Source organism: Neopelma chrysocephalum, unplaced genomic scaffold, assembly GCF_003984885.1.
Source record: "Neopelma chrysocephalum unplaced genomic scaffold, ASM398488v2 Primary Assembly neopelma1_281, whole genome shotgun sequence".
In the NCBI taxonomy this organism is placed as follows: Eukaryota; Metazoa; Chordata; class Aves; order Passeriformes; family Pipridae; genus Neopelma; species Neopelma chrysocephalum.
Genome location: NW_020897943.1, coordinates 86,546 through 99,236, shown reverse-complemented (window position 1 = coordinate 99,236; position 12,691 = coordinate 86,546). Strand labels below are relative to the sequence as shown.

Genomic DNA, 12,691 nt, shown 5'->3' with positions numbered 1-12,691 from the left:
GACCAGAATTTTTTTTAAGGTGGTTCCATGTGTTTCTGTAATGACCTTAAAAACTCTTGGTGCATAATTTTGGGCTAGTTTTCCTGTATAGTGATGCTAATCCGAGAGGAGTTTGCTTTTCTTTCCACAGCTCTCCATTGTGTATAAGTTATTTTTCTCACTTAGATATAGTTTAAAAACACCCTCTACCTTGTAGGGAGTGTGTGTGCTGAGGTGTGTATGTAAAACTGGTGCTGGTGCTGAGCCTAAAAAATCAGTTTCATGTTACCTTTTCAAACCACAGAAAGTATCAGACACAAAAATATTGTATGGTACAAACAGCATTATTTTAAAGCCAGCATGAGGTTGAGCTTTCACTTTACAAGCTGACCCACATCCTTGTGGTGTGTACCTGGCTAGTGGGTAAGTCCCCACCCAGTCACTTGCTGGATCCTGCCCAGTGGGACGAGGGAGCAAATTGGAAAGGCAAAAGCAGGAAAAAACCCCAAACGAACCCAAAAGCAACTCTCATGGGTGGAGATAAAGATAATTTAATAAGTAAAGAGGAAAAAACCCCAAACAAATGATACAAAATCAGCACTATCCAGGCAGCTTTAAAGAAAATCAACTGCATACAACCAAACCCAGTACAGTCACCTTGTCCATAAAAGGGTTTTGCTAAGAGAATCAAACGTATAGAAGGCAGATCTGTTGTCACAGTGTTTCTTTGCCTTTTTTCCCTTTGAAATATTCTTGATAAAGCTCTGGATGGGCTTTACAAAACATTCAGCCTGAAATGGGGACCGTAGTTAATGCCTTTTCTCCCAGGTAAGCCTCAGTAATGAGATCAGCTTTTTGACCTGTTCTCCAGTCTGCTGCTGACCTCTGTATTGTCATCCTTTGAGGAGTCAAGATCCTAAGCTGTGTGTCTTTGGAATAGCAAAAGAGTGTGTATTCTCTTGAAAATTTTTCCCTGTTTGCCCTGGAAAGCTTAAGGATTTCATTCTTAATTCCATGCCTGAGTCTTGCTTCCTTATTCATAAAGCTACTGCATAGACAAATGTGTTTAATCCTGAGCTGCATGTGCATCCCTGAGCTTCCCTGGGGCAAGTTCCACATTCCTGCCCTTCCCTACCCTCTTGCTTTATTCCAGAGACCTAATCTGACGTTAATTGTTATTATTGCTGGAGTGAAATAAAGAGCAAACTCAATTTTCCCATTTCCTCTATTTATCTGGCACAAAACATCATTATTACTTCCCAGTGTTACCAGGGACACAAGTAGGGATCAGAAGCAGGATGAAAACATAACAACTGTACTGGGTCAGAGGAAAGGTCCATCTGATAGTGACAGTTCCCTGCAGATGCAAAAAAAGTGAGTGATACTTCCCCAAATTACTTCTGTATCCTCTGGCAATCCCCTTCTGTTTTTTGGAGGAATATACTTGTCTTTAAATCTCTCAGAGATTTTTTTTCTTCTCCAAAAATCACTGTCTGAATCTATTTTTTGGCACCTACACCATCTTATAGCAAGGAGTTCCACAGTTCAGACTAAGTATTTGAATAAAAATAGCAGAAAAAGGTCCTGAACTATCTAAATCCTTGGGAAGTAAATATGGAGATAAGAAAAGGGGAGTGGGGAGGTGTGTTTCCTTGTTTTAGTTTTTGTTTTAAAAGGGAGATATAAATTTCCTAGTGAAGGTATTGAGTGTCCTTAGGGTTTTTAAGGCTAAGTCCTGGGTCAGCCGTGTTTCCCACTGGTGTAAGTCAGCACTGCTCCACAGGCTGAAGTGGATCTGTGCCCGTGTGCACCAGCCTCAGCCCTACCTCCCCAGTGGGAAGTTTCCAGCATTAGCTGAGAAAAGCAGAGGGAAAAACCTTGCAGCAAATGCGTCTTGTAGAATTTGGTGGGAAAAAAAAAGCTGATCAAGTGAACAGCAAAGTTGCTCTTTTATTTTTCGTTTTCTCTCGGTTGCTGCTTTTTGTTTCCGTGCACAGTCCCAGGGCTTCGTGTGCTCAGCCTTGCTCTCCCAGGGGACTTGGGGAGGGAATAACAGCTGGAGCATGCCCTGAAACACAGCCTCCCTCCGGCACTGAGCCACGGCAGGCCAAACCCAGCTCCAGACAGCCTGACATTTAGCTGTCACGGAGCAAACCTTGGGAGAGAGAGAGAGCACGGCAACAGCGCCCATGAGGTGGAGTCTTTCTTGACTACCCGTGATTTATGAGCAGTGAACAGCCCCAACACTCCAGGGCCAGTGACTGGAGGAGGCAGGTTTAGTTTCCACAGTCTGTCACCTGTGGGCATTCTTGGATGTCTGGTAAAGGTTGGATGTGTTAACCCTTCCTTTGGCTGCTCAGGTCTCTACCCGCGTGCTCCTTTCCATGCCAGTCGGGATTGCTGTGTTTGGGATTTCTGGTCCTCACAGTGTGGTCAGAAGGTGTCTGAAAGGGCAGAGGGGAGGGTGACAGATGCATAAACAGGCAAATGCACCACTCATGCTTCTGCACAGCTCAGAGTAGAGTGGTTCTGCCATGATTTCCTCAACCGTTGCCTGGATGCTCATGGAAAATATAATATAAATGGAGCTTTAACTTCTTTTAATGACTCATCATTTCTGTGAGGCTCTGAATCTGCCTGGATTCATCATTTCTGAATCTGCTCTGGATTCAGCCATCCAGATGTCAGATTGGTGTTTCAGGATTTTCTTTCTGGATTAATTTAGTGCATTTATCTCCAAATCTGATGGCTTTAGCCATATGAGCTGCAGAGTGTGGGTGTTCCACCCCACAGTGCTGGAAGGCTGGCAAAACTCCTGGGTAGAGGGAATTACCCGTGAGCTGACTGAAGTGCCTCCCCCAGACAGGCTCAGGAGTGAATATTAAACATACTTGCCCCGGGATGGGGGAAGCAGGGATTCTTACACTGCAGTGACACAAACCATTTTTTTAAGGTCATGGTCAGAATTAGTTTGCAGCTCCTGTTCTGTGAGACGCTGAACGGCCTTTGTGCCTGATGAACGTGGAGGATGTCATGGATGCTCAGGCTCAGCAACTTCAAGGACCAGGCTGGAGAGTCTATGAGCAAAAAAGAGGTTTTTGGAGAGCCAGGAGAATATAGTCTGAGGTTTGAAGGTCCATTGCAGGGGAATTTTGCAGTGGAAAGTTTTGGGTCTCCAAGAACTGCTAAAAAGGAAAGAGAAGGTCAGTCTTTAACTTTTGGGATGGAGACTGTTTCTAAATACTTGACTGAGCCCTTTTCAAATGGGAGATGCTGAAAAAGCTGAGAGTTGAGCCCTGATGCACCTCTGCTGGGAAGAGCTCAGGGTGAGAACTTTTGCAAAGGAGCACCTCTGAAACAGGAATCTCTGAAGCAGCTCCCTCTTTGTGATTTCAGGGCTATTACAAAAGGACCTTGGAATACCCCCTGATTCGGGAATGGAAGAGGATGGGCTGTTTTGCTGTCCCCATGATTCATTCCACGTTCCTCATTGACCTGAGGAAGGAGGCCTCCACCAAGCTGGTGTTCTACCCCCCCCACCAGGATTACACCTGGAGCTTTGATGATATCATGGTCTTTGCCTTCTCCAGTCGCCAAGCAGGTATGTCTGGAGCTTTTGCTGGGGAGGATTCACTCGTAGAGACACACAGACCTCTACTGTGAGTTCACAGGCCAGAAGTCCTGTGTTAACTTCAGTGGGGGGTTCAGACACTGTTCCCTTTCCTCTTTGGGTTCTGGTCAGGGATAACCAGCAGCAAGTGACTGGAAAGGCAGTTTTGGATTGCAGCTGGCTTCAGAGGACGTGGGAGCTGTTCTTGAACTGGGGGCAATATTTCAGAGACAAAATGTGTGGCTTCCACCCATGGTTTGTGTCACAGCAGGGGAACAGAGAAGGTGTTGTGAAGTCTGTAGGTGAAGTATCTAAAGTTGCCACTTCCAGAAGATCCATGAGGAAAGGGGTGAGGGCAGGTGACTCCTCTTAAATAACAGAGTCACAGAATGGTTTGTGTTGGAAGGGACCTTAAAGCTCATCTCGTTCCAACCCCCTGCTGTGGGCAGTGACACCTTCCACTAGCCCAGGTTACTCCAAGCCTCATCCAACCTGCATTGGACACTTCCAGGGAGAAGAAATCTTTTGCAGGCAAGAGCCAGTTAGAGCTGGTATGAGAGCAGTAAAATCTCTGTGTACTTCATCTTGTGTCAGGGGTACTTTGGGAGAACACAGAGCACTGAGGTCCCTGGGGCACAGCAAGGACACCACTCTGGCCAATACTGGGATCAGGTTCTCCTGGACAGTGGGAGGATTTCAGTTAGCCCTGAAATTCAGGGGTCTTTTCAGCCAAGTCACAACCTCCATGTCCTCTTCCTGTGCCTGGAATGGCTGTTGGTGTTTGCAGAGAGCTCCAGGTGTCTCCTAGACATCACTGTCCCTTGAGTGCCTGATGCTGCTGCTGTTTGTACTTGTGGTGAGGATGTTTAGTCCCGTTTATTTTCGGAGAGTGGATCTTGTGAGTATTCTGTCTCCAACAAAGTCCAGGCTGGCAGACACAGTGTTGCAGCTGAAAGGAACTCCCAGGAAGGGCATTAATGTGATGGCCAACTGCGTTCTTTGCCTGCTGTGTTGAAAAGAGCACAGTTTGGGGCATTATAAGGAAAAAGCGACTGGTGGAAGCTCGGCAACACCCATAAATGCCTTCTGTTCAGAGATCATGACTGGGTTGCTGACTGGCTGAGGTGAATTAGCAGGAAAAAGTTGTGTATGGGTCCCCTGAGTGATGTGCAGTTGGTGCTACCTGTCCTCTGTGAAAGAGAAGTTAAGGTAAGCAGGAAAAGCTGCTCTTTGGGGGACAGCCAGGCAGAGAGAAAGCCAAGGGAAGGATTGTTGTTGTTGTTGGCAGTTGTTCTGCAGAGAAGGCGGGCTGTGACTGCCTTCCCACCGTTCCCAGACAGCACAGCAGCCACCAGCTGTCTGTACCTTCCCTTTTTAGGGGTGTTTCTGGTTGGAAGGTCTTGACAGCACCAAAAAAGACGGTGTTTTCTTGGCAGACCGAGCAGGGCATTTTTAAAATCAGCTTTGAGAGGATGAGGAGCATCAAATAAGACAAATTATGGAGGAGAGGCAGCAAGAGCTGCAATTGGAGTCCTTAGGAGCCAGAGGTGAGATGTGAACTTGCAGAGCAATTCTGTGGTCCTGACTTTAGGAGTCAGAACATCGGTATAAAATAACAGCATCAAGACCTCCCAGATCATCAGGTCCAACCATTCCCCCAGCACTGCCAAGCCCACCACTAACCCCTGTCCCCAAGTGCCACATCTTGGCTCCAGATGAGAATTGAGGTTTAGGGCTGGATAGCAGAGCAGGCTGTCCCCCCACTTCTTCCCTGTGACAGCTCTCCCAGAAATGCAGCATCCCAGCAGTGTGGTAAGTGCAGTGCATTAGCTCCAGCTGCTTCAGAAATATTTCAGGGATTCAAACCCATCATTTTTTCCTTCCATCCCAGAGCACTTTAGCTTTTTCCAGGACTGACCCATGACATGAAAGGCTTTGCTTCAGCTGTCTGGCCCATCGATCTGCTCGGATTGTTGGCTTGTGTCCTGGGCTGAGTTTTGTCACCCAGGATAACAGGATGACAAAATGTTTCAGAAATGTGAAAAATGTGTGGGCTTTGAGGTAAACTTCTCTTTGGAGTAATTTCAGTTCCCTGAAGTCATAAATAACATTGCCTTTTGTTGAGGGCAGGTACTGGGCTTAATGCCTCAGATCAAGCCATTGATTTCCAACAGGGAATCTGCTGCTGGAAGCAACTGTTTTGTGATGCTTCAGAGAGATGGTCCCACTTCTGCTGAGAGGACGTGGCCCGGGGTGGAAGTCCTGACTGAATAAAACTCATTGTGGGTGTGTTTTTGCCAGCACTGTACTCTGTAGAGCCCCTTGTGCTCACAGGAGAGCGTTGAGCCAGGCTGATCAGCCTTCCAGTGCCCAAAGGGGCTTCAAGAGAGCTGGAGAAGGACTTTGAACAGAGACCTGGAGTAAGAGGGCAAGGGGGAATGGCTTCCCACTGCCAGAGGGATTGGATATCAGGAAGAAATTCTTGTTTCTGAGGGTGGTGAGGCCCTGGCACAGGTTGCCCAGAGAAGCTGTGGCTGCCCCTGGATCCCTGGAAGTGTCCAAGGCCAGGTTGGACGGGGCTTGGAGCAACCTGGGCTAGTGGAAGGTGTCCCTGCCCATGGCAGGGGGTGGAATGAGATGATTTTTAAGGTCCCTTCCAACCCAAACCTTTGTGTGATCTCCTGAGCTGCCTTTCAGCCTGAGGCTCTGAAGCCCTTGAGCAGCCAGCAGGAAGGTCCGGTCACAGGGATGTGGAGGAAATTTAGGTTCCTTAATTATGGGTTTAGGGCATGGCTGCCAATCCTGGGCACTGCTTATAAAATGTAATAATAATAATGCAAAACCACGTAGTTTTTCTGTAGCAATCATCCAATTTTATTATAAAAAGCGAGCTGGAGAGAGAGTCCCCCTCCCCATTTTATGGGAGCTTTACCTATATGGTAACTTTATGGTAACTTTTATCCCAGAAAGAACAGGAATACTGGCATGAATCTGCACAGATTAAGGGTGTTTAAGCCAGCGGAAGGTAAGAACGGAGATCAGTGAGCCAGATAAGATTAGTTGATTAGATCAGTGCCAAACCCATTAATGTCAGCAGGTAGTATTTTTTTATTCTGCCATTTACCTAAATTGCAGCTGACAGCTGAATGTGTTTTGGCAAGTAGCATAGCCAGCAATTTACTTGCAGAACTTAAAATGAGAGAAATGCTGGGGTCATTAGTGCCGACAATTCCGCTCTGCTAAAAATACCAGGGATTAGAGAAACTAATAGATGAAAGCATCAGCACACCAGGTAGTGTCTGCTTTTCATTTATTTCCTAGAGGGAGGGGGGTGGTTGTCTTTGTTTCATTAAAAAAAAAAAAATGAAAAAGAAAGGCATTTTTTTTGCCGGTTGTGTGGGTTCTAGCAGCTCTGATTGGGGTTAGATAATAAAGGACCTTACCAGAACTCGATGAGGAACAACAGAAATACTTTCCTTGGCTTCTCTCTATGTGGCTTTTGAGTGTGTTGCCTGATGTGACATCAGGCCCAGTGCTGCCACAGTTACAGCCAGTGGTGAGCAAATCCTTGCCATCCCAGAGGGAACAGCCTTTTGCTGATGCTGGGATGCTCCCAGGGAACAGGCAGTGGGTGGGTCTCTTCCTTGCAAAGGAACCTGCTCCTAGGAGAGACTTTGCAGCTTCCCTTTGTTTCCCCCCTCCAAAAAGCAGTTGCAAAAGCTTTTGAGTAGAAGAATGTTCTGTTATCACCTCTGTTTGAAAGCATCTGTTCTCCTTGCTGGAGTCTCTCTCAAGGATTTTCCTCTAACCTTCAGGGCGCAGTAAAAAATAGTCTTGGAGAGGAAAGGACCGTGTTTGGTGTAGACTTAGCAGTTCTAAGATGGTTGTCGTACATATTCATCAAAGTCCTTTGCCAGCACAGGTGAAAATGTGTTGTCTTTATTTTCTAACCAAAGCAAAAGGAAGCAGTGATAAAGAATAGAATGGTTTGGGTTGGCAGTGACCTTAAAGCTCATCTCATTCTACCCCCTGTCATGGGCAGGGACACCTTCCACTAGCCCAGGTTGCTCCAAGCCCCGTCCAACCTGGCCTTGGACACTTCCAGGGATCCAGGGGCAGCCACAGCTTCTCTGGGCAACCTGTGCCAGGGCCTCCCCACCCTCACAGGGAAGTTTCCTCCTAATCCCTAATCTAACCCTGCCCTCTGACAGTGGGAAGCCATTCCTCCTTGCCCAGTCAGTTCATATCTTTGAAGGGTTAGTTAGGGAGCAAGCTGGGATTGGTTTCATGGGAGAGGCTGCTTGCTGCCAGCCAGGCAGAACAGCAGATGGCACCGGAATGGTTTTGAATTGTTTGCTTAGGAAGCAGAACTTTTTGGGATCGAGGTCCTGGCACAAGTTTGATTGTGGCTACGTAGCCACAGAGCAATGAAATCTGCTGGTAACAGACCTGATTCTAGTTTCTGCTTTTCTGTGGTCCCCAGGAATACAGATGTTCATCTGCAACCGTGAACACTACGGGTTCCTTCCCATGCCCCTGAAACCACACCAGTCGCTGCCGGAAGAAGCTGAGAACTTTGTGCACACGCTGATCGAGGCCATGAGTAAGTTGCTGTGCCCTTGCCACGATGGATCCCTCCACGTCTGCAGAGCTCTCCTGCCACTGGCCCAGCTCTCATTCCCTTGGCGGTCTGCAGCCTGATCTGACTGCTCTCATGCTGTTTTGATATGCAGTTTTCCATTTTCCACCTCTTTTCTACCTAGGAATGTAAGCACTTCTTGATCAGGTCAGCCCCATCCACAAAATCTCTCAACTTCCCCATATCAAATGCAAAAATGCATCTTTCACATGGAAAAGGTGCTGCAGGACTGTGTTGTCTGTCTGGCACGTGGCTGCTGGCTCTGGCTTTGCAATGTGGCTGCTCCCTGCTGTACCCATCCTGCTCTGACTCCTCATCCCAGCTCCCTGCAATGGAAGGTGATGGAAATGTTGGTGCAGGATGTACATGGAGGTGATGTTTGGGATCTCTGCTCTCTTTCAGTCGATCGCCCTCCTGTTGAACCCTCTCAGTACATCTCTGTTCCTCCGAAGCACCCTGACAAGATGGGATTTGATGAAGTAAGGACCCTGTTTGCTGTTTGTTGTCTTGTCTTCCCACTCATCACCTGGGTTCTCCCTGTAGCTGAGTCCCAGTATATTGGAGTATATTATCTTTTTGCATAGTTACCTCTTTCCTATTTACTCATCTTTTGGATTGAAACGTCTTGCAAGTTAAAAATAGCCATCTATGTATGGGAAGAACTGCTGAGCTCAGGGCAGCAGAAGGGAAAGGGCTCAGGCAGTGGTCTGATGTTTGCTGTGGAGAAAGGAGGCCATCTGTGAGCACTTGGTACCTGCTACAAGACCCCTGTTTGGAAGTGCAGATTTGGGTGCAGGGGCAGCGCCCAGCGAACCTTTGGTCTTCCTCTCTTGATAGTGTGGATGTGGGGCTTGGAGCAACCTGGTCTAGTAGAAGATGTTCCTGCCCATGGCAGGGGGTTGGAACTAGATGGTCTTCAAGGTCCCTCCCAACCCAAACCATTCTGTGATTCTGTGTTTTAATCCAGCCAGGAGGAGATGGCAGAAGTGAGGCTGAAAAACAGGTTATTTAATTCCCCAGTTCTTGTGCTGTCTCCTCTACATCTGACTCCGCAGAGCAGCTTGGCCGTCCTTCCAGCTGTGACAGAAACTGGTCTTGTGGGAAAGCTCTCCTGCTTTCCAGTGGCAGGAGGGAGGGATTTCTCTCACCTGAGAGAGACACTGGAGAGCCCGGGGCAGCTGAGGGCTGCAGGCTCACCCTGGGTACCCTCAGGAGGGGAGCAAACCATGCAGGGGGAGAAGGGGGGAGAGGGATCTGCCGTGCTTTAATGAACTGCTGTCTGTGTTATTCCCAGAGCCAGCAGCCCCTGTGTGTGCAGCTGCCAGGGAGGCCCTGGCTCCATGGCTGAGGGAGCCGTGGGGATCAGGGGAGCCTTTGTCTTCTTGCTGTGTTCTGCTCCATCTGTTTGTGTGACTGGTGAAGCCGAGCCCGACCCGGCTGTGTGTGTTTGAGCATCTGTGTTTAGGGCACAGCTGGTCCGGGTTTTTTCCATGTTTTCCTTTGTGGCTGCGCTTTATTTATCCAATTTATTATTTTTGCATTTGTCCTGAGCTGGAATTTGTTCCGCTTCTTACTGGGATGAGGTTTTGCTCCCCGGGCTACAACGCTGCACTTGTACTTGTCTTTCTGGGACTGAAAAGTATCCTTGAGCCTCTGAGGTTTACCTGCAACGAGGGCTTCAGTCCTCAGCCCTCCAGAGTCTTTTTGAGGCTTGGATGGAGCCCTGCCCAGACATCTCTGTTCCCAGCCTTGGCTCTCAGCAGCAGCTTCTCTGTGCCTGAAGTAATTACAAAAATCCTCTCTTTACTGTGACCTCGTACTGGGATGGTGGCCCTGCTGATAGTCAGTCCAGGCAGTGGCAGCATTGTGGGTCAGTGTTCCTGTGGGACTGAGGCTGCAGGTGGCTGCGTTACTCTGTGCTTAATATAAACCTAAACATCCTGCATCTTTGGAAATTATGGACTTGGCTGTAACTGGTCTCCCCTCCCTTCTGTTCACCCTCAAAGAGCAAATTTCCCCCGTGAACATCTATCAAAAGTAGTTGTTTAGGAAGAGAACGAGCCTCTAGGCTTTCAACTCAAAACCAACTCCCAATTTTTTGACAAATTCTAAGCGACCTGGAATGAAAAAACACCTGTTATTTTCACAAGACCTGCTTTTCCAGAGGGGCTGCTGGAGAAGAGTGGATCAAGACTTCTCTCCTCCCTCCCTCCCCAGCAGGGAGGCTGATGTCTTCCTCTTCTTACCCAGATTTTCATGATCAATCTGAAGCGCCGGAAGGACAGGCGGGATCGGATGCTGCGGACTCTCTACGAGCAGGAGATTGCAGTCAAGATAGTGGAGGCTGTGGATGGAAAGTGAGTTTTGATTGGGGTTGATGACGTTTTCAATGAGTGGGATGTGCTTAACTGCTTCATAGCATCTCCTTGGATGCCCTGACCTCCTTCTGGTGGGGCTTGAGGGCCCCTTTTATCTCCCTGACAACTGTTTGGGGCAGTTTTGCTCTGTTTCTTTCTTCTTTTGCAATTAGTGTCTGTGAGAGAACCAGGGCAGTGGGGTTCAGACTAAGGTGAAAATCAGGTTAAAATCGTGCTGATTTCTGTGAATTGTGCAGTTATCTCCTGAGAACATTGTCCATCCCAGGGCTACGTTGTGCTGCCATTAGCCCTGACCCAGCCCTTCCCAAGCTTACTCTAAGGTTTGGAGCACAACTCTGATGAGGAGCAGTTGGGGGGGCTCAGCCTGGAGAAAAGGAGGCTCAGGGGGGACCTTCTGGTTCTGCAACCCCCTGACAGGAGGGGGGAGCCAGGGGGGGTCGGGCTCTGCTCCCAGGGAACAAGGGACAGGAGGAGAGGGAATGACCTCAAGTTGTGCCAGGGAAGGTTTAGGTTTGATGCTGGGAAAAATTTCTTCACTGAAAGGGTTGTTGAGCCCTGGCACAGCTGCCCAGGACAGTGGTGAAGTCCCCATCCCTGAAGTGTTCAAAAAATCTGTAGATGTGGCAGTTGGGGACATGGTTTATGGTGGGGTTGGCAGTGCTGGGTTAATGGTTGGACTCGATCTTAGAGGGTTTTTCCAACCTAAATGATTCATGATTCTAAGGTATGTTAAGATCATTTTATAATGGAAAAATCAAGGTCTGCTGAAATTTTGGGTCTATGAGTTGCAAAAAGGCCTCGGAGAGACAGGAGCTCACATGCCATCTAGTGGTCTTGGAGACTTGGGATCCCTTCAAGGATGGGAAAATAGTCTTAGCCAAGGAAAATAAACTTAGGCTAAATAATCGAAGGAAAATAATTGAAGCCAAGCACCTGATGTGCTGATGGTCCCACAAGAAGTCCTTGGCATAGTTAAGGAAGATTGGTGGTCTCAAAAGAAGTCTTTGGCAGAGTTAAGGATATGATTTCTCAGCTTTAGAAGTTATTTTCCTCCGTGTTTTTGAGCAAAACAAGTGGAGGAATTTCTTGAGGTGTGGCTTTTTCCTGAACATGAGCAGCATTCCCTGTTTTGTGCCTGTATCTGGCTTGAATTGGTTTGTGTTTCTGAAATGGTGATAGATATTCTCTCTTTCCCAGAGCACTGAACACGAGTCAGCTCAAAGCTCTCAGCATCGAAATGCTCCCGGGATACCAGGACCCGTATTCCTCCAGGCCACTGACCAGAGGAGAGATCGGCTGCTTCCTTAGCCACTATTACATCTGGAAGGAGGTACGGAGTTTGGGTGCCTTGGCATTCCTGCAGGAGGGTGCTGTGAGTGCACAGCCAGTCCTGGGGCAGAGCATGAAATCCAGTACAGTTTTCTGGAAGTGTAGGACGGAACTGATTTCCTTGGGTTGCAGGGGTTTTCTTCAACACAGCATTCAGCTTCTGCTACCTAGAGGGGCTCTCCTAGAGCTGGAGAGGGACCTGGAGTGACAGGACAAGGGGGAATGGTTTCTCACTGCCAGAGAGCAGGGTTAGATGGGATACTGGGAAGGAATTCTTGGCTGTGAGGGTGGGGAGGCCCTGGCCCATGTTGCCCAGAGAAGCTGTGGCTGCCCTTGGATCCCTGGAAGTGTCCAAGGCCAGGTTAGACGGGGCTTGGGGCAACCTGGGCTAGTGGAAGGTGTCCATACCAGGCCAGGGTGACCCCATCAACTTCAGGCTGCCCATGTGGGCCACCGTGCTCATTTGTGAACCCCCCTGTCTCAGGTGGTGAACAGGGGACTGGAGAAGACACTCGTCATTGAGGATGATGTGCGCTTTGAGCACCAGTTTAAGAGGAAGCTCATGAAGCTGATGGATGACATTGAACAAGCCCAGCTAGACTGGGAGCTTATGTAAGTTCCTGGTCCTCAACCATCTAGGAGCTCCTGGGCACGTGAGGGGTTGGCAGCACTGCTGGGTCATGGCAGAGGGGAGCTGCAGGTTGATGCTGGAGTGCAGGGGACAGTGGCAGACACTTCAGTGGCTCTTCCCATCGG

The 12,691-nt window shown here is 48.5% G+C and overlaps 1 protein-coding gene across 1 annotated transcript in view; it reads left to right on the top strand.

Moving 5' to 3' along the window:
* Positions 1 to 12,691, top strand: part of COLGALT2 (collagen beta(1-O)galactosyltransferase 2) — a 46,885-nt gene that overhangs the window by 31,626 nt on the left and 2,568 nt on the right. The window contains exons 5-10 of the mRNA XM_027704499.1: positions 3,376 to 3,580; positions 8,073 to 8,192; positions 8,631 to 8,707; positions 10,479 to 10,585; positions 11,804 to 11,936; positions 12,420 to 12,547. Coding sequence (XP_027560300.1) covers positions 3,376 to 3,580; positions 8,073 to 8,192; positions 8,631 to 8,707; positions 10,479 to 10,585; positions 11,804 to 11,936; positions 12,420 to 12,547 — 770 coding nt within the window. The remainder of the gene's footprint in view (positions 1 to 3,375; positions 3,581 to 8,072; positions 8,193 to 8,630; positions 8,708 to 10,478; positions 10,586 to 11,803; positions 11,937 to 12,419; positions 12,548 to 12,691) is intronic.